Consider the following 22034-nt stretch of genomic DNA (forward strand, 5'->3'; position numbering starts at 1 on the left):
ACATAAGGTTCTGGTTTAGTGTAAAGACTTGTCCATAGCCTGCAATTTTTAACACATGCACTTTACAAATAAATACAAACAAATTGTATTTTGCACAAGCTTTAAAACTTTTACTGATCCTCTTTTTTCTTCAGTCTATTTTCTGTTAGAATCTGTACAAGACGTGCCACAGGCTCGGGATTAAGAAATAATAAAACAAAAATCAACAACTACACACACACAAAAAAATACAACTCAATCCCCTTTCAACTTACAAAACCCTCATAGGGACAATAAAATCCATGTAATTACCTGCTGCAGGATCTGTAACCGCTTGACTGGTGATGCCAGATGGTGGTTCTTGAAGCTGGTATGTTGCATTTGTGGAGGGTGTCGTAGGGCTGGTGTTGGTGTTTGTCATGTAATGTGAAGGATATGGTGAGCTATTATAATATTGTGCATATTGGCCCTGGCCAAAACTGGGATAAGAGGGATATTCCTGCAAGACAAAAAAGCAACTGAATAGTCCATCAAAGTTTTGCTACTTTTTAGTATAAATTCCAAAATATAACCACAAACACATGTCAGACTTTGAGCATGTATGCTTCCTGGACTACATGCTATAGGACCTAAAACTGCGAGATAGTAAAACAATATCTAAATTGCACATAATTTAGTATGTCTTCTTATACAAGTAGTTAATTAGACACACTGCTGAAGATGTGTGAATTAGAACATCGACCTCAGACAATTAGTTCTAGAATTGGAAGACAACAAATTGAAGAAAAACATTTATAAACCTTAGTTTAACTTGAAAGGATGCTAATTTCTTTCAATAAGCTATTTAAGGGCTACATTTTTTCAGTGGATGAGAATTCTAAGTTGGCCAAAGTTTGCTGAGCTCCTATTTACAAATTTACCTGCTGTGAACTATTAAATCCAGTAGAATTTGTGAGGGAATTATTTCCTGCATATATTCCTGATGATGTTGTAAAACTGCTGCCTGAAATAAAAAGAAAAATTACATACATTACTAAAACAAAGTATTGGAAAATAACTTCCATCACATGATTATATCATAAGGTTATGGCATATTTGTAATATTTCCCATATGTTGCCTGATTTGGCTCTACAACATGTTAATATATGGAAAGTGATAATTCATAGTTCCTACACTGTGTGTTTCATTATTGCAATAAAAAAATCGCTTGAAATTTAGACAGGAATTTTGGAGCCACCTGAGCTCTGATTGAATATTAGGCCATCCCACCCCTCCAAATAATACCCAGCATCGTAGAAGTAATGAGGGTTTCTTTACTTTTTTTGTTGAACAGTAATGGCAAGCCTTGTCCCAAGAGATGCCATCTCCACTCACGAAAGCCCACTGGCTTTGTTTCTCCTTCCACTTTTGAGAACTGTGTCCTCTCCCCTTCCTGAGCCTCAGCCCCTCACAGAAACAACAAAAGCCATAACTCCCTGCTCCAAACAGCTCAGTCCAACTGCAAAGCCATTAGGATTCACTAATCGATCATACACGGCCTTGGGCTGCAAATCTTTTCTTTTTTGATAGTCTATTAGGCATGACACAAGAGAAAAAAAGTATCTCTGAGAAGGGAGACCCAAGATTGAATTTAGCTCACATACTGAATTACTGCCTTCATGTCCCTCCTCCTGCTTTCATGAGCCACCAAAATGAGACAGATGGGGCTCTCAGGTTTAATACCCAACCTGAGAAGCTGTTCCACTAAAAGGGCAGCAACCTCCTTTTAGCTGTTTTGCCCTCACTGGTTATAACCCGGGAGCGACACAGCCACCAGCTCAGGCATATGGATGCACAGGGTGAAGCTACATAAGCCACCACAAAGTCTGTAATCAGGCAACCTATTGAATTTTTCCAGCAGGAGAACACCACCCAGTGCAGATTATTAAAGCCCACAAGTTGTTTACAGCCTCTCTCACCACCAAACCTGCCTTAGTGCAAAGATATACAGAGCGCCTGGGAGCAAAAGCTTGCAGGTGAGCAAAGGAGACAAGGAGGGATGAAAATCAACAGAGAGCCAGGCACACAGATGCACCAATCCTCTGAGATAACCAACAAAACCTCAATTAACAACCAAATTCTATGCAGAGGTTACTCATTGGGAACAGTGACGTTTCTTGCAACTCTAAAGAGCACAGAATGCAGGCAGGGCTGCATGCTTAGTACAACCCCCTAAGGACAATTGTGAGCTATCTACTTCTTGAAATGAAAAAACCTCAAAACCAATAGGTATCCTAGCTATGAGAAGTCAGAAGGGAAAATATTTACATGCTTTGATTGCAAAAGTAACTAAAAGCACATACAAGCTAAGTCTCAAACAAAGAAGGAGATGTGAAGTCCAACAGCAACGGGAGTAAATGATGAATCTTAAACTTAACACGTGATAATGACTGTAAATGTTTCTCTTGTATCTTCTATTAATGCAAAAGCTTTGTGGCTGTTCATAGATGCTACTAATCCTGTGAACTAAAATCAGATTACTTCAGCAGAAGAGTTGACATCCAAGTTTAGCAGATAGTACAGATAAACAGTACTAATGAGAAAAACATGTTGTTTTAAATTTAATTTAAAATTGGAAAACAGATGTTATTTTTTTTATTATAACAAACCCCAGAGCCAAAATACAGCTGAAAAATATTTTAAATTGCAAAACTTTGAAATGATATTTTATTTCTAATAGTGCTTTGGCTGGAAGAATGTAAGTCACTGTGTCTCTTTTTATTTCTGTAGATATTTTTGAGTGATGCAGTAATACATTCAAACACAGGATTTAGAGGTGCACAGTTTGAGCCACTCTAAAAAAAGATATAAAAGAGATATAAAAAGCCCCTCATAAGAAAAAAAAACAAACCCAAAGGCTTTTTTTGAGGAATATGTTAGCTTCTGTCGAAAGTTTGGCAAATAATTTGCAAGAGCAAATGAGTAAAGTAATCACATGCCAGCCAGCATCTCTCCCTCTCAGACAAAGACACACACATACTAACTTGCAGATCTCTCTCTTTCATCTCATGGTCAGCACTGGCTCCTATGGAGGAGGGGTAGGGGTCTCCTAGACCGTAACAAACATGAAGCAGGTTTCTCAGAAACAGCTCCGTGGGCCACCCAGAACTACAGGCCTAAAGTTCTTTTTAAAATACTTCATTGTTGCCATTTGTTTTTTAAGTATTCAGCCATAACATGGCATAGAGCTGCTGTCCTGTCTTAGCTGAACAAATATAAAAATAATAATCGTTACAAAATGCACGAGATTTACTGCTCTAACTTGGCCAGCTACGTAGCTTTAAAATGTGATAAAAGCTGTAAATTGCAGGTCAAAGGTCTATTTTGCCAAGAGCTCTGACCCACATTAAAGCCGGGAATCCCAGTCAGCGTCAGAAGGCTGACGGACCCTGCTGGGACTAGGGCGCAGGCTCCAGGCACGGGGCTTGCTGCTGTGCCGCTGCCGCGAGGCGTGGGATGCTGTCCTCCCCCGTGTATTGGCCACAGGAGTCCATTTGCTTTCCTGGCTCAGTCTCCCTGCCGTGGGCTATGTCTATCATCAGGGTACAATGTATGTGGCAGAAGTTTAGTGCAGCTCTCTTGGGAAAGCCAAAGACGGCCAGATGGGCTATTTAAACTCAAGGTTTCTTCCGTTTGCTTACAGTGCTTAAAAATCCTTGGCAAACTCTCCTTTGTTGTCCTAGTAACTGGTTAGCCATCCAGCACAATATTTTTATACTGTATAATAATAACCAAATACCTTAGTCTTTACTTTTTTATGGTTGATTTCCCAAACCAATTGGATAGTTAATCGTCACAGTCTTGGTAACTAAAACAATGCTGGTGCTCATCACAGGCATTCTACCCTTCCAGCAGTAGGATACTCGAGTGCAGGGTAAAAGCCATCTTTAATCACAATCAAAGGATACTCAAATAAGACAGTTGTAAATGGAGGTCTTTCCTTGCCACTCCCCCCAGCCCTTCTCCACTTCATTTATCCTCACCAAGCAATCCTTACAACTCTGCCTATATAGGAACAACGGCCCATTCCCACAGCCATTAGTCATGTAAGTGGTCTTTCAACATCTATGAAGCAACTTATATGAAAAACAGCTTAAGGAACACATTCGTTAAGTAAGGGTGGGGGGAGTGGGGAGATGGGGTGGCAGAACTGCCTGAGCCCTCTTCTCACCCTCTCCCCTATGCACCTCCTGTTACAGGGATGATAAATTTGTAACGAACAAAAACCTGATTACCAGAATAACCTGAGCACGGAGTCACAGGCAGCAATTCTCCTTATAATTTTCAAAAGTTGGCAGTCTCTCCCTGCACTATTGTTCAGTGACTAATCACGCTGTAATTTCAGCAGGGTCAGGAAAAGCACTGGATTTAATTGGTTGCACACGCACCGCGAGGCAGAGTCTCTACATTGCAGGAAGACATTCACCCCAGGGAGAGGAATCAGAATTAACTCCAAAGCTTTCGAGCACGAGGTAACCCCAGTCAGGGAACACGAGCATGACAACTGCAAGGCCACTAGGAAATCCCCTTTACTGCAGGCAAGAACGCAGGGCCCCGAGCACACTGTCATGTAACGCATGGTTGTGAAGTAGGTTGTGGGATCCATTATCTCCATTTAGCAGCTCAGCAGCTGCACGCAGGAGATGAAGAATGGCTATTGCAGGCTATGACAAGGCTGAGGCTGCAGCCTGCCCTTATAGTGCTAGAGGGGAAAGGGAGAAGAAACTAATTTTCCTCTCTGGAAGTTTCTGCACAAACAACTTAACAGCAGCAGCGCTAACCCTGTCTTCTGATGTGAGAATAAATTTTGTCCTTTGAAACTATGAATAGGTTCTTCTTCCAAAACTAAATGAGGAAAGGGAAACAAATGTTTCTGTTTACTTTTAACAGCTGTTCAACCTAAAGGAAGAATTAAGTCAATTTAAAGTTATTTCAAATACAAAATTTAGCCTAATGAAAACATAAAAAAGACATATATATTCTCATGTATACTGTCAAACATTTAACTGCAAGAAAGACCTGTTCAGCAATGTGATTCTTTTCTACTTAGTAATTAACAATTCCACCAATATTTTCATCTGAAACATTCCATTCTTATGGTCTCTAATGTTTCTGTAGAAGACTAGTCCTTCCCTCACCCACACATTGTGCTGTTTATGAGTACAACAGAAAGAACATACACACCACAGGGACCACTCAACTCTGACCTGTGGTTCTTCTGCCCAAGCCAGACTGTCAGTGATCTGTTGACTTCCAGAGGTGGGCAGCTCACAGCCCAAGCACAGCACAGCTGGGGCAGAACCCAGGCTCAGACCCCCTCCTCCCTCAGCCCTGCAGACAACAGCATCATGAAATCAATGCCTCCGACTCTCTTCTTGTTAAAACTTCACGACTGGGTCATCATTAACACATTTATTTTTGAAGAATATTTTTAGATCCTTGCTTTTCAATGTGTACTGCTGAAACGCTTTCCAAGATGTTACTGTTCCATTTCTTGACAACTGACACCCTTTCCCGAGCTTGACAATTCTGATCTTATACACATTTTGCATATTGCAGAAAACAAAACAATACACTACGGCAGACCTCTTTGCAGTCCATTGACTGAGTCCTAGCTCCGTTCTACATTGTATGTGCAGGCTATCTACGAAATGTCAGCATTCACTTACTCTTACCATTTTCCAACAAACACTCTCTCATGTTACGCCACGCTGCCCCCCCTTTCTTCTCTCTATCGAATGAGTTTCCCACAAACATCTGCAAAACTACTACTTCACTTTCCTGCCTAAAATCCCATTTTATTGATATCCCTCTCCTCCGCATCTTACAAGAAACAACTTCAGAGCTGTCAGACAACCAATATGGGGTACCGACTGTTTATTATCGCTAAACACTGTCAGCTTTATTGTTACACTAGGCCCTTCTAGCCTGTGTGTTTTATTTTAGCCTCCAACTTCCATAGGACTATGTTTTCATTTGCCTATATAGGTTAGCACAACAGGATCCTCTGTATAGGACTGTGGCATGGAGGTACTACTGCAACAGAAATTATGGGCAACACAGACATGATTTTTCAATAACACTATTTCCTAGAGACCATGAATTATCAGTTCCTTAAAAGCTGAAATGTTGATCCAGAAATTCCTTGTAGCTGCTGCTGGCAAGTATTTTGAGCTCTCTCCTACAGAGAGGTTGGATTTTTTGGGAGGGTGGGCAGGTGTGGGTTTTTTGTTTGAGTTTTTTGTATAGCTATCTGCTGAAAGCAAAACCAATAACCTGCTTATGGTTATATTTACACTGATGAGTAGAAGATCATCATTATTCAGCACATAGATGAAAATTTGCACACTACTCTGACTCTATCCTTCTTACTTGTCAGAGCACACTACAATTCATCAATACTTCAGACATCAGATGGTCATTTCTACCCTACAGAGCTACTCAACACACAGTTCAAAAAGGGATTATAAAAAAAAAGAGCAACAAAACCCAACTCTTTTGTGTCTGAGCAAAGGACTGGATCAATATACCCTTAAAATTGTGGAACAAAAGCAAAACCTCATTTGCTTTGTCTCTGAAAGCACTTCTGCTTCAAGACATTTCATGGAGTGTTTACTTGACAGAGCACAGTTTAAATTGAGGTAATAATAATAAAGAAAGGTGCTAAACTTAAAAAAAAAATGTGGTCCAATTCTGTGAGTGATCACATATTTCAACAATTCTAAAATCTGCAAGACATCTGATTCCTACTGACAAATTCAGGGGTGAAAAGGCCTGCAGTGGACATCCAAAATTAGCTATTTCTGGTAATCAAAGATTTTTTAAAATATCACTTAAAGTGGTGCAAAATCCAGAACGAGGCACACCCAGTGACTTCTTGATATAGAACGGGAAAAAGGAATTGTGAGAACAAGGTGGAAAGATATTGAGTAAACTAAACAGGCAAGAAAGGCTACAAAACATAATTGATAATAATAGCCTGCACATACAAAGACTTACAGCTTTTAAATAGACTTCAAAGAAACAGACTTCAATCATTACTTAGGCACCTCCACAGCTGCAGTAGGTATTTTTATCTTCTTGTCCCTTCTCAAACACACTCAGGTGTCAAATTATATTTGGCACTTCCTAAATCCATAATCCTGACACGTTTTCCAGGACTCGCTTTGTCTCGTTCACTATTTGCTAAACTCTAAATTATTGTTATTTGGAGATACATTTTTATTGTAATAACACTAGAACACTTCACTATTTAAAATTTAATGAAGGAAGGGATCTTCCAAACTGCTAAGAGTTGGTCTGTCACTGCTCTCAACAAAGGCAATCATCATTTGAGCTCCAACTGCAATAACATCAGAGGTAAGTGCTCAAGAAATATTAATTTTTATTCCAGGAATGTAAAGAAATAAGAAGAAAAAGAAACACCCCATATATGGCATTAACTGTATCTAATTAATGGTAATATCTGTTTATACAGACCTTGCATCTGGTAGCTATAGGGAGCCTGTCCAGGTTGAGGTGTGCTAAAGCTGGCACCGTAGCTTAGAAATCCTGTCTGTCCAGGTGACTGTGACTGTGCCAATCCACCTTCTGTCTTGATGCCTGCCCACAATGCACCTAAATCAGTTAGTGACAGCAAATCTATTTGTTCATATTCAAACAGGGATGGAAAGTAAAATCACTTAATTAACAGCATTTTAACATACAACTACTATTGCTTTCATGAGAGAACAAATATCGAGAGCATGCACAAATGAACAGGGTAAAAGCAGTCTAAAAGCACATGGAAAACTGAAGTTCACCAGAGAGAGGTTAAATTCAAAACTGTGTTTCCAATAACTGCAAAAGAAATTTATACATGAACAGGAAGTTGCATTATTCCTGTTTTCCTTTCCTGCCAGAGGCAAGCTTTTCCATATATTCATGACATTACACAGAGGTAGATTAGCAACTTTATATGATTTTAATGAAACATAGCATAGCCAAGCTCTCCTGCCATCTACCCATTAACAACATAATTGAAATTTGCATCGTATAATATTCCTACGTAAAAATTACACAGCTCCTAGTGCTCCTTAATTTCTAAGGAATTAGAAGTGGATAAAGAGAACTAGCAGTATTAAGTGTAATGATGATTTTTCAAAGCTAATTAAACACTATAGAAGGCATTCAGTCTTTTAACAAATAAACACCTAATAGACAAGAACTATTCCTGAAGCAGCCTCCCAAACTGGGAAAAAATAGCAGAGTCATTAATCTGCACTGACAGGGAAATCCATTACACATCACATTACACTCTCATTTCTAAACTTAATTATAAAACAATCCGAAGTCTGATCAATAATGACTTGCTGCCCAGGTTCAGTGATTCTTCCCCCAATTTGTAAGGCAACAAGCAAGTAAATATCAGCAAGTAAAACACTGAGGAAATTCACACAGTTTAGCCTCTCTCTCTTAGTTTTAATTATAAGGTTGTCCCAACATGAACCACCATTTAAAAATAATTATAGCCAAAGCAATGGAAAAGTGATACAATATTCTTAGGTTTCACTGTGGCATTCAGTGATACTTCATTGTTCAGAAACCACTGATATTTGAACTGAATTGTCTAAGTGTGAATTAGTAACATTCCTTTGAAAATTACTGTTAATCTAAGTCCATTTTCTGGTTGGATTTTTTTAAACAATATTCAACTGTATTTGAAGGTAGGAAAGGGCTGAGAAGTTACTATGTTTGCAAAACTTCAATACTTCCCTATATACAAATGGCAGCATATTTTCTGTCATCTAAATAATTATTTTTCAACTGCTGTCATTATTTACCCTTAATTCCTTCTGCCAGACCTGCTAACTGCCAGATTATCCCTGTTTGCTTGTTTTTCTCTGATGCTTACTTGCTGCTTCTGTTTTATCTTACAATTAAACTGTCCCAATGACAAATCTGACACCTCATTTTCAAGGGGAAACTCCTGCTATGGATGATTTGGTATCAGTGATCCTTATTTGCTGTCTGTTTAAGGACTTCTGAAAGGCTGATTAAATATTGCTTAGAGAAAGTTTGACTAAATCAAGAATTAAATTTGTAGTCTAAATTTTTTTTAACAGTGTGATTTAATTGTCCATCTCAGACCAAGTGGGAGGAGACGATCAAAGGCAGCAGCAGGAGGATGCCACTTGAGTGAAGACAACTTGGCACTCATATGCCCTTTTGCAAACCTCCATGCTATGAAGAGCCTTTCATCTCCTGAGACTTACTCTTCCCACCTGCTCTCATCCTGAAGGCCTTCACTCATCAAACCTTGATGCTCCCTTCTTTTCTCAAGTCTAATGTATGCAAGGAAGTGGGAAGGGAGAGTGAGAAAACACAAGGGGACTGCCAGGATCTGGAAAGCAAAGAAGTTGGTAAGCAAGGCCTTTGCTAGAAGCTGCTGCTGGAGCAGGCAGGAGGAAAGAGTTTCAGGAAATTCTCCAACCTCCTCAGGGGCTTTGCAGATGAAGCAAAGCCAGGAGCCCCTGGGCAGCAGCTGTCAATGGCATTCTCCTCCACCCCCCTTCCTGCCTGCATGGCTGCACTGCTGTGGAGGTGGGGAAGTGGAAAAATGAAGAGGATAGAGGTGCATTTGAGACAGCATCTTCCCAAACTTTGCCCTAGAGAGAAAACTTGAGAAAGGCTGATACGGGAATTCATTAATACTTTTTCTTCCAGTAGACCCAGAGTAAAGAAACAAAAAGAAAGAGCCCCCCTGCTCAACTCAGTTTTTTGTTTCACATATGTCATAAGTCTTCTCTCTTTATACCTGATGGAAGTGGAAGATTTCTGCCTGGATGAAAGAAAGGCAAGACAGAGGGTACATGAGGCCTAAGCTACAGACCAAAGAGAAGAATTTTGGCTCTAAGCAAGGTTTCAGTTCTTGCCTGTTGCAAATGAGCATCCCAATGCTCCCTGCATAATTTAATTTGGGAGCATAGATCATATGATGTGCCTTAAATATGCAAAAAATACATATGATGCTAGGTCCTAAAAATTTTTAATAGTTATTTGCTTTTAAATATTGCTCCAATACAGTACATCAGTAAGAAGCACCTTAGTCCGAGCCACAAATCACTGTCTGAAAAGAATAAAACACGTAAAAATCTACTTTGCTTATGAACTGAGGGTTTCAGTGGTCAAAATCAGCTCTGCAATGTAAAATGTTAGGCAAAATTGTTTGAAGTCTTAGGCATGGGGGATGGACTAGGCAAGAAAACAAAACAAAACAAAAGAGCAGGCAGGCATGTTAACCCCTGAGAGCAGTTGCCAAGTAAAGCAACTCTCAATTACAGCTCCGACGACAGCGAGACAGCTAAACTCAAGTAGTGAAATCAAGGCCTGGCTAAAGTCAGTGGGAATTTTAGAGCTGAATTCAGTGAGGTCAGGATTCCATCCAGAGGAACCAAGCAAAAAACCAAAAAAAGTCAGTGTTTGGGCTGCCCAAGCTCCACAGTCAGCCAAGTATGAACACGAGGTGTCCGCAGGAGAAACAGGTCAAAAACAGCATGGTGGGGAAAGGGATCGTCTGTTATCACCCCACCTGATCCAGATGGAATTAGCAAACAGCTCTCATCAGCAACAGGAGGTTTTGTGTGTGTGTGAGACTCCCCCACCTGCATAATGTAAGTTTCAAATATGTGGATTTGATCTGAAACATCCAATTTATGTTTAGAACCATATTTTAAAGTAAGGGGAAATAATAAGGTATTTCTTTTACCGATTGTTCACAATAGTCTGCTATAGGATATTCTTGAGATCCAGTGGATTTCAACTTGCAGATTTCAGGATGAAAGATTCACCAGTTTTGCACTTAAAACTTTTAACAATTTTAAACGGAACAGCTTTTATGATGAGTTCTGTCATTTTTGTATAAAACTTACACTATCTGAATGTATCTTTACATAACGTATCTTTACTGCTCAAAGCATGTGGATTGTATATTTTTAATATATTCCCCCAGAGGAATATGAGGCCTATTTTCTAATAATGCATCCTTGCTGCTGCACTGCTATGTGGTCTGCCAGCAGACAGTCTGGCAGGAAAATGGTCTCACCCACAGCAGCTTGTTTTTAAATTAAATTTTTTTGGAAATATTTGCTACTAAGTACTATCTCCTTCATCAGGCAGACAGAGATTTAGTGTCAATTTACCTCAATTTTCACCTCCAGGGATTTTTAAAACATTGGAAAGTGAGATTTTTTTTTGGGGGGTGGGTCCTTTTGAATCAGTTTTTTGCCTGCTGAAAATCAGCACAGCTTCATGGATTCATCTGGGTTCCAGTGATCTGTATCAGCTGAAACTCAGACCTTTATGTACCAAGGTAACCTATCACACTGTTGGAGAGCAGAGCTCCTCAGCAAGTCACCAGGGGCCATGCCTGTCTAATGGAAGCCCACAATCTCTTTTCCTATTTCAGTGCTGTTTTTCTGATATCACCAATAAAAAGCTAATGAACCTCTCTCCTTGATCCCCAAATGGATTAATCCTCTTGAGTACCTTCTTAGCTCTTTAATACATGAATTAAAGCATCAGTCATTCGAATGTGGGGGAAATCACCAGTCTTTCACACGAAATGCTCTAGAGCACAGCTTTCTCACTAAGTATTAACATAAGGGTCACATAATCTTGATCTAAAGAATATTTACCTCAGGAATAAAATAACACGGACGTGATTTCTTACCATATGAAGGGATTCCATAGGGTTGGCCAGGCTGGGGGTAAGTGGCATAAGCTGTAGCTTGTTGCATTCCCGTTGTAAACTGTGTCTGCCCATATGCAGCCATCGTTTGTGAAGAGGGGGTAGGAAGAATATGTGGGTAGGGTCTGCTATTGATTACAAATGACAGAAAATAAGACAAACACTGCATTAGACAGACATGCATGTACTTATTTTTAGTCTTAATATAATCCTGCTACTTCAGTAACACATAATCATAGGCCATGCTAGACAACAGAAACTATAAGACAGAGACAAAACAACAATAAGAAATCAATAATAAAAAATAAGTAAAATAAGAACTTACAGATATTTTTCAAATACATTCTTCTAATTAAAAAAAAAAACACAACAACACATTTTTCCCTAGAAGCTGCTGTGGTTTAAATTATGGCTTAACAGATGGACCCAATTATTATTTTATATGATGTTAAAATCTGGCTATTTCACTTATTATTATTACTAGTACTATTATTATTTTAAAAAGATATCATACTTGGAAGGGTAAATCTGTGGTGGGGAGAACTGGTGTGTTTGTCTTGGGCTGAAACCACTGCTTCCAATTGCTGCACCAAGGAGAAAAGAAAGCACACAGAAGTGTAAATACACACACCAAAGATAAATATTATTTTTCCTAATAGAATTTCAGAGCATTAACAAGAGTTTAATTAAATTCAAATATCATTGATACCTTAGATAGAAAATAATATTTTATCAGGAACTACACAAGAATGCTTAACATTAAAATCTTGATCGCAAATCTCAAATACTAAATTGCCCCTTTGTACAACTCCTGAACGATAGTTTATTCTTTGGCTGCGCACAGACAACATTTTCAATGCAAACAACCTATTTCCTAATGGAAACATTTCCCTTCATATTTTCAAAGGGTTGTTGATATCTCAAGTGCAACATTTTATTAACTTTTAGAATTTTTAGGACCTACATTTTATGAAGGAGCTTTATGCGTGCTTCGATTGAAAACATATGGCCAGCTTCAGAGCACGTGCCTCTTTCTTAAAAAAAAAATAATTCCTGATACAGACTATGTATTACCATATTACACTTCCTTCTCTTTTCCACCACCTTATCTGCTTTCCAAAATGCTTTCAGACCTTCAAATCAGCCAGTGTTGCATAAAGATGTACAAGGTGCAGATGTTGTTAGTGAAACACTTAAGCTGAGGTGGCTGCACCATGAGCTGCTCCCCCGGCAGCCCCACGCTGCTGACACAGAGCCTTATACCAACCCATCCCCATTCCTGTCAGAATTTTTGGGTGCTGCCGGGAGTGTGGCGGGTGTGCTGGCGTACTCTGCTCAGGGCGTTATTTTTGGGAGCCCTTCCCTCTCTGGTTTCTGTTTGGGTGTCACTTCTCCTTTAGGTCCCAAGGTGGGTTTGGAAGCCTTTGCCAGGAAGGGGTCAGCGGCAGGTTATGAGACTACTGTAAAATCAGACAGTCAGAGAAACAACAGGCCCTACTGCTAAGTACTTGGAAATAAACAAGGCACGCATAATTACCCTCTGCCAGCTACCCCTTTCCTGGCCAGCTACAGGGAAAATCCATCATCTTTCTACTCCAGGAGTGCATGTGAAGCATGTAGGGAAGCATGGAACCTCTTTCTGTGCCTTCCACGCCTGATAATTTTTATTTTTTGCGGTCTGTGAGTCTGCAGACTTGTCAAATGTTACAGTCCAACCTTTAGTCTGATCACCACAGACGTACATAACTAAACACACTGTCTTTTCTTCTTTCAGAAAACTAAAATACTCTAGAAATCTTCTGGGGGGCTTTCAGGTTTGATGCTTTCATATACAACAGCTTGTGCAGAAAATGGAGGCTGTGACAAGACTGGGAAAGGGCTAGCTACCTGGAGCCTGACTGGTTGCTAGATATTAAATTTTGCTTCTATAAAAATATAATCCCACAATATAGTATTAGATCCCTTTTTAATTTGATTTACACCATAAAACCTATGTGCTAGAAATACCACAGTTAGTCCATAGGTAGGCAAAACTGTGAAAACACCTCAGGTTGTTCTCACAGTGTTTGTCTCCTCTATGTCAGAAGCTGTGTCTGTCTTCCAAGAAGAAAAGCAGCTTGACAAAAGAATGAATACCTTTGCAATAATGAGTTACAATAAATGAGGAAGACCTACCCCTCAATTACAGTACTAATCACAAGAGGCAGGTATGTTTACTCACAGAAAAGAGAGTAATTACTCTGGGCCAGAATACTCCCTAGTGAGACTCCCACCAAACATACCAATGGGCATTAATAAACCCAATACTGTAATGCTCCTTACTCAGGGAAAACTCCTGTTGACTTCCACTTAGATGAACAGAAATAGGCAAGAGCTGGAAAATGCGCATGGCTTTTTAACAGATGTGTACAGGTTCAGACCACACGGGATAAGAAAATCGTAAATGAAAAAATGCTGAGCTTAAGAATTTTGTTTATTCCTTACCTGATCCTGAGAAATTGTCTAAAGACCCGTCCGTGGTAGTAGTAGTAGCAATCTCACTGCTGTTCATTGGTTCTGTTTTAACTATAGAAATATAAACAGAAGATATTCTATGTGCACCTAATATTTTTGCATGCTCATGCACACACACTCACTACAGACACAAACTCAATAAAACAAAAATCTGCCAAAAATATTTTAAATCATGGCTATCGATATTTTGCATTTTATGTATTTGTGCATACAAACAATGCAAAGTACTGGCAGCTATGATTTACACATACATATAAGATGATCAAGAGGGTTATTTCTGTCCCCAAGGAATAAGAGCCAGTGTAACAAACCAGAAGTCCCCATGCAACTCTCTGCACCTGTCCTGATTCCTCTTAATCCTGCAGACCCAACAATAAGGGTCCACATTTAGATCAGGTCACAGCATTTACAGGCTTGAAAGACAGCATGTTGAATAAGTCAAAAAAGAACATAATTTTTAAATGTTTTTTACTGAGGGCTGTTCAAATTTTGTTTCCATTCAAGGAAATTTTCAGAGGAAAATTAAGAATTTGTGATGAAGTAAAACACTTTCCTTATGGTGGATCTCTCCTCTCAAAATGAAAACCAATTTTGTATTCAACGACCCTGAATAAACAAAGGCGACACAGTTCTCACCAGACACTTTAAAGAATGCTTTCACATTTTATTCCCTCTGCATCCACAACCCCACACGGCTATTACAGAGTAAAAAAGAATGAAACCAAGAGAGATTATCTCCTGGCTCATGCTTATTCATAATTAATAATTAATTAACTACTTTTAATAAAGCCTCAATTAAATAAACAATTTCTATTTCCACTGCTCCAGTGCAACTCTGCAATGACAGTATCCTGTTCCATAGAGCAAGGATGGGACTGACCTGCCATGGATGTAAAATAGGCACAATCTCTACTCCCAGGCTGTCAGCAGATCAGCATGGCAATCTCTCAAATCCATTTTTACACATTTAGATTTTGGAGTTACAGCACACCAAAAGCAACTGAGGATGATGTTTCAGAAAACAATGGAGCTGATCTTACTATCAAGATCCCCCCCCTTTCACTCTTGTTGACACACACAGACGCCACTTCCCACACACCACTGCTGATGCATACCTGACCTTTCAGTGAGGCAGTTCTGTAACACTGTGGAAAGTAAATCTGAGAAAACCAAGGTAAACTGCACCCCATTTGACATGTAAAGCCTTAATGTCATCATACATGCATATATCTGTGCATGTATGTTTATATATATATGTGTTCAAGTATATCATCACTAGCAAAAAGCTTTTGGTACCAGGTTTGGAAAGGGTGAGGCAGAGGCACTTCCCTCTTTTGACAAAAGACCTTTCCTTTCATTGCCAATCTAAATTTTTATTTCTGCATGTCTATTTCTTTCACCAAACCTTATCACGAGATTAGAAAGCAATCTTTCAAGATTTTACTAATCGCCCACTATTTCTTTTGACTCCCACATGGGGTTCTGTCTGCTAACTTGGGAAGTCAGCACTTAGCTCAACACAAAACTTTGCTATGTCTGCATTAACAAGCAGTGTATCCCAGTAAGAAAAGTTTGATGCAGTTAAATGGTTGGTGCAGGAGGTCCAGTTTCCATAGGTTAGGCGTTTTTGAGGGAGGTTATTCAGCTGGAGAATATTAGCTGCACTTCTGCACCTTTTTTGAAAGAAGTGAAGTCCAAGAGACTTCACAAGGTGAAGTAACATGATAAGAAAGGGTGGCCAAGAGGTTCACTTCAAAAGTACTCACTCATGATCTGAACTGTAACTCTAATACAAAGGTATTTCTAAAAAACACAGCATATAAACTATCCACCATCCATTTAATAACTAAATACTCAAAGTCTAACATAAGATGCAATAAAATATTTATTGCAAAGTGTCTATCACAAGTAATTTTTCAGAAACAACCAGACTTTTACAGGACCTTCTACAGTTTGTCAACCTAGATATGAAGAATTATAGCATCTACATTATCTTCTGCTTTTTCTTAGAACTGTATTTTCACAACTACATTTTACAAACTAATACTTCTCTCATAGACTACTCCAACTTTCCCCAAAATCTGCAAGTTTTCTGAACCTAATTTCCATAAAGTACTTATCATTTTGGAAATAACAATGAAAGGTGCTTTCCTCTATAGCTGACAGTTGTGCCGGGGGAAAAGAGAGGAAGATAAGACAGATCAACCTAAATTGGAGTAGAGGGTGTAAGTTTTCAGTATATGCTTTCTCCAAACACTTCCTCTTCTCTACTGCAGAAATAATATTCCATATTGCTCACTTTTGGATAACTGCAAATTAGCAGTCCACGGACTATAGTGAACCGCCTCACACACCATAGAGAAGTATAGTATCAGTTGTTTTAGAAAAAAGCAGCCCTGCCAAGAAGGATTTCGGGGTGCTGGTGGATGAGAGGCTGTACATGAGCCAGTAATGTGCACTTGCAGCCCAGAAAGCCAATCGTATCCTGGGCTGCATCAAAAGCAGCGTGGCCAGCAGGGTGAGGGAGGAGATTTTGTCCCTCTGCTTTCTGAGACACCACCTAAAGTACAGCATCCAGCTCTGGGGCTCCTGGCACAGGAAGTACATTGACTTGGAGCCAGTCCAGAGGAGGGCAACCAAGATGAATAGAGGGATGGAGCACCTCTCCTTCAAGAAAGACTGAGAGAATTGGGATTGTTCTGCCTGGAAAAGAGAAGGCTTAGGGGTGACCTAATTGAGGCCTTCCAGTACCTGAAGGGAGCCTATAAGAAAGATGGAGATGGAGATTTTACAAGGGCATGTAGTGATGAGACAAAAGGAAATGGCTTCAAACGGGCAGAGGGTAGATTTAGATTAGACTATTAGGAAGAAATTCTTTACTGTGAGGGTGGGAAGGCACTGGAACAAGTTGCCCAGAGAACTTGTGGATGCCCCAGCCCAGGAAGTTTTCAAGGCCAGGCTGGATGGGACTCTGAGCCTCCTGGTCTAATTAAAGCTGTCCTTGCCCAAGGCAGTGGAGCTGGAACTAGGTGATCTTTAAGGTCCCTTCCAACCCAAACCATTCTATCATTTTTTCTGAGTGGATGTAAATGTTTCTCTTGCCATTGTTTTAAAAGTGTTCTTCATGAGTCTTTACACCTACCTGGATCCTTGTTCAACATACCATTTTTGGAAAAACCTCATTAAAATGGAATTTCTGTCTCTATGACTCATGAGCAATACTTCAGTGCAACATAGTTTATAACTGAATGCTGTTTACTAGACATACTAATTTTGAAGATAGAGGAAAACATATGAAATACAATGCAGTGCCTTCTTCATGGAAATTAATTTAGTTGCTGACTGAGGTGCTCACAAATTTTTCATAAAAGCTTTTTCTTATGTCTCTTCTCTCAGCTGTTGTATCTCCAGAATATAAAAGAACCACCATATAAGAAAGGATGTTCACATTATTCCTAATCTGGATACCCATTACTTGGGTGATAATAAATATGCCATCTTTAGGAACAAGTATGACCTTAATGAACCTTTGTGTTGCTGATAGTTGGGAATTGAATAAAAATGGGTAGGGACTGAGAAGCTCTCCACTCCCCAAGCATTTCAATCAAAATGCCTGAAAATTACTGCATATTTCCTTTTATTAGCCCAAGGACATTTCACGAGGATGAAAGCTTGCTATAGAAAAAAATAAACTAAGAACAGCCATGGAGGTTACCTTTTGGAAATATTTACCATGTGTATTCTTACTGCAAAGGAAAGGTCTCTAATTTGTCCAAGACAAAAAACTGACCTGCAGTGGAGCATATTTCATCCCAGAATCATGGGGAAAGAATGCTGCAAAGGGACTGCCTAAGGTTACAAGTCTCACAGTCTATCCCAGGAGCACATCAGTAATCCACATCTATCATGAGAGACATGTGGAGCTGTGCAAGGAAGCCAGGCTTTGGAGGGGCGTGGATCTGGCCCTGCTGCATGCTGCTTAAGCATGCTCTGAATTTCAGCTCTTCGCATTTTCCATGACAACTAATATTTCTGCAACATGTCCTAAGCTTTCAAAAGATGACACTGGGAAATGAGTGGGAATATTGCCACATCTACACAGCACACATTGCAAGCTTGCCAGTAACTGCCAACACCATGCTCAGTTGTGGCAGACACCAGAAAGTGACACAGGAGAGTTCCGATTTCTGCCACTCCTTTATCAAAACTGACTTTTACAGAGGTGCAGAATCATCAGACTTGAATTGTAGAGAACAGACTCTGATTTAGCAATGTACTACTAAGTTTTAGTGCCAACAAAATCACTCATGTAATAAAACAGATTATCAATAAAAAGTTCATGGAGAAATCTAACGTAACCTGCAGTAAAAATGCAATGTTTATTTAGAACTACTGATATAATTTTGGTTGATATACTAAGGAGCTTAAGAAACTATGTCAACAGAGAGATATTTTTCCTCCTTATTTTTCTTTTCTAGCAATTTGTGAGATTCTAAAAAACAAGATTTAAGAAAAAACTGCGTAGGAAAAAACCACAATACAATAATAGAAAAAAATAAGACTAGCAGATAATAACACGTGTTAGCTTGGAGCAAAAAAAAGCACAAAAATTCAGAGATAGTGTAACTGGTGATCTAATGTTATATTGATTGTCAAGATATTTCTTCTTAAGACACTCAGGGACTGCAAGTGCAACATGGTGTTTAGTCAGACATATTGCAAAAGGTGGCTAAAAATTACTTACACAGCAGTTTCTGAACTCTACCAAGAAAGAGAATTTCAGACCAGAACCCACAAGTTCATGTGCCTTGTTGGCCAGGTAACAACTTTCTTAGTTCACAGCTTGTCATGCAGTTTCTGGTGTACGTATCAGTGAAGAGTGCTATGAGAAATGAGATGCTGGCTACTTTAAATATGGATTTAGAGACCTAATATTTGGCCACTCCTAACACAGAAGTTGCAGGAATACCTCATAAAGATTGCACCTTCAAGCGTGCAAAAGGTAAGGTTTTTAAATATCTTTCTAAAATTGCTTTTATTATCTAAAATACATATAAGGCTTGCTCTACTGAACTAGTCTTTGTTAACAGCTATGCCATACACATTAAATCAGAATAGATAACTGTCACTAACAATGAGACAAAAATTAATTCTTGAATCTCTAAGCTGATTATATTTTCCACTATTTTATCCAAACACTTCTCTGAGGTGAAGAATCTTGCAATTATAAACAGGTTACTGAGGGTTACAGGTTACTCAATTATACTAATTCCTATCTAGGATATTATTCTCTCTTTTTATCACCGATTATCAAATCATCAGTTCCTGACCATGAAGCCCGATAAACTTACTTGTTCCTGCTTCTCAAAGCAGAGAAGTCTTCCTGAATGTCATTGTCTGGAAACTACCAGAACTTTCCAGCCTAAATTTATGTTTAATTTTCAAAGAAAGTCCCTGCTCAAAGCAGCACATTCTAGTTCAAGCCCAGACTGTTTCCTGCTCTCCCCCCCCCGTCGATGTGAGAGGCTTCAAAACTTCTGCAGTATTCAGGCTGTGGCTAACACCCAGCTTTCACTGCCTACAGCTCCATGACCCTCATCTTCCTCTTATGTTATTCATTACAGCTGAGAGAGCTTTAATGTCATTGTACCTGCTCATCTAGCAGTAAAAACCTTAAATTTACAAAGAAATTGTGGCACTGCTACAGTGCAAAATCAGAAAGAAAATTCAAAACCATCTGGTAGAGACAAGGTTTGACAGTATTTGTAGCTGCTAATCGAGATTCAGCTTGGATATTAATATGACAAGTACAGTCATGGGTTAAAATATTCTCATTAACTGCATTTAGGAGATTAGTATATCTGAGTCAAACTAATGTTCTTATCCCTTCACACTCACATGTCCAATTATATCAAATGTTTTGTATCTTTCCTGTCCAAATGGAGGCAGCATGTATCCAGAAACAATCCTTTTAGAGGTGTCATGGACTATTTCCTTTTTTTCCCCTCCCTTTTCTAGATTGGGAATTTGGCCATGCACATGTTTAACAGTTTGCAGTGTTCTTGTACAATATTCATATTCTTTAACCACAGCCAGACAGAATAACCACAAAACATCATTAATGGCCCCGTCATTAATGGCAAAGAAGGTTGTCTTCAGCTACCTTCTCAGAACATGAAGTCTTCAAGTGAACGAAAGAGCAGCATGGAGAAGTCAAGCCCACTCTGCCATTTAGGTGTACAAGACACAAGACTAAGTCATGTGAAGTCTATTCTGAAGACAGAAGCAGAATGACAAAGCAGGTGGGACTCTTCACAAATGGGAAACAATATACTCTACTTTTGGCCAGGGTATAAACTCCAGGATGGACAGACTTAAAGCCAAATTCACTTGGACAAAGAGGGACAGTCCCAGCTTCCATTACTCTCCACCCAGCAGCAGCAGCACCAAATTTTCTAGCTCATTTCATCAAACCAGGTGTCACAGGTACTTCACTCACTGAGCAGGGGTCAGATGACACTGCTAACCCCGAAGTGTAACAAAGTTTCTTTTTTTTAATCTACCTGTGCCAAGCAAAACCCCTCAGAAGATTACAAGATGCAAATGCAAAAGCTAAATCATCAAGTCACAAGGCTGTGAAGTTGCTAAGGCACTTCAAATACCACCCTACTAAACTGTGATCTTTAACTGAGATGTTTTACTTCTGTTCCCTGGAGTTTCTGCTGGTGCACACTGAGCTGGGGCTGGATTTCCATCTCATCTGTATTACTGGCCAGGCATATAACATACACCATTTCGTATGACATTTGTGCACGCAATCACACTTGCATACCTGCAGATCGTGCATAACAGGCTGGTCCCACTGGAAGGACACCACACCTAGTATGACGTGTTGCAGTTACACTTTTCAATAAAGTATTGGACATCTTCATAGGTCCTTGACATTCCTGAGTCTGTGCAGAGCCACTGTGCACATGGGGCTCTGCGACCCTCAGACAAACTCAGAGGGTACTCTCACACCACCATGCTTCATCCACAGTCTGCTCTGTGCTGTGAACACGTATATTGCAAAATAAATTATATTAAAATAATGACGCTTCCAAGATGTTCCTTTTGGTTTGGTTTTTGGTTTTTCTTTTAAGTAATTTGTCATTTGGAGTATTTTTTTCCCCTCAAATGCCTGTGGAAACCTGTATTGAGACTAACTTATCACTTAAATAAGGTTCTTTCTTTCAGGAAAACCTGAAAAAAGGAAATAGTGAAGCTTTCAAAAACAGATGCCCATACATACAGAAAAAACAGTAAGTATATAAATACTGAATAGCCAATTTCCTCCTCAAGACCTTACAACAGGAGTTGCTGGACTGAGCCAGCAGAGGAGTGGACAAGTTATTTCACTGGCCAAATACCTGTGAAAGAAGAATAATAGAGCATTATGCTACATGTGCTCAGAACAGACGGAAAGACTCTTGGGGAAACAGGAGAACAAAAGCACAGATAAGACAAAAAGTCTGGAAGGAAGCCAATGCAATACAGCAAGCAAAAAAAGGTGAAGAGCAGGGAAGAAAGGACAGTCCAAGTTCCTTGCCTTCACATAAACTGGCTGTATCTGATTTTTATCCTCCAACAGTGCCATCAGGTTGAAGAGTCTTATTAGCCTCTACAGGTTCCTTCTTTGAGCCTGTGACCTCTGCAGTTTTTTGCCTCTGGCCATGCAACTGTCCTCTTGCAGTCTTCTGGGGCTGAGTAAAGTTAGCATCAATAGTTCTTGAT

General features: G+C 39.5%; 1 protein-coding gene across 1 annotated transcript in view; it reads right to left on the reverse strand.

The window, feature by feature from the left end:
* Positions 1 to 22034, reverse strand: part of EYA1 (EYA transcriptional coactivator and phosphatase 1) — a 164485-nt gene that overhangs the window by 58548 nt on the left and 83903 nt on the right. The window contains exons 6-11 of the mRNA XM_017812542.1: positions 14232 to 14312; positions 12262 to 12331; positions 11730 to 11875; positions 7499 to 7636; positions 900 to 982; positions 292 to 478 (exon numbers count right to left, since the gene is read on the reverse strand). Coding sequence (XP_017668031.1) covers positions 292 to 478; positions 900 to 982; positions 7499 to 7636; positions 11730 to 11875; positions 12262 to 12331; positions 14232 to 14312 — 705 coding nt within the window. The remainder of the gene's footprint in view (positions 1 to 291; positions 479 to 899; positions 983 to 7498; positions 7637 to 11729; positions 11876 to 12261; positions 12332 to 14231; positions 14313 to 22034) is intronic.

The sequence above is a fragment of the Lepidothrix coronata genome, unplaced genomic scaffold (genome assembly GCF_001604755.1).
Source record: "Lepidothrix coronata isolate B3197 unplaced genomic scaffold, Lepidothrix_coronata-1.0 Scaffold36, whole genome shotgun sequence".
Classification (NCBI taxonomy): domain Eukaryota; kingdom Metazoa; phylum Chordata; class Aves; order Passeriformes; family Pipridae; genus Lepidothrix; species Lepidothrix coronata.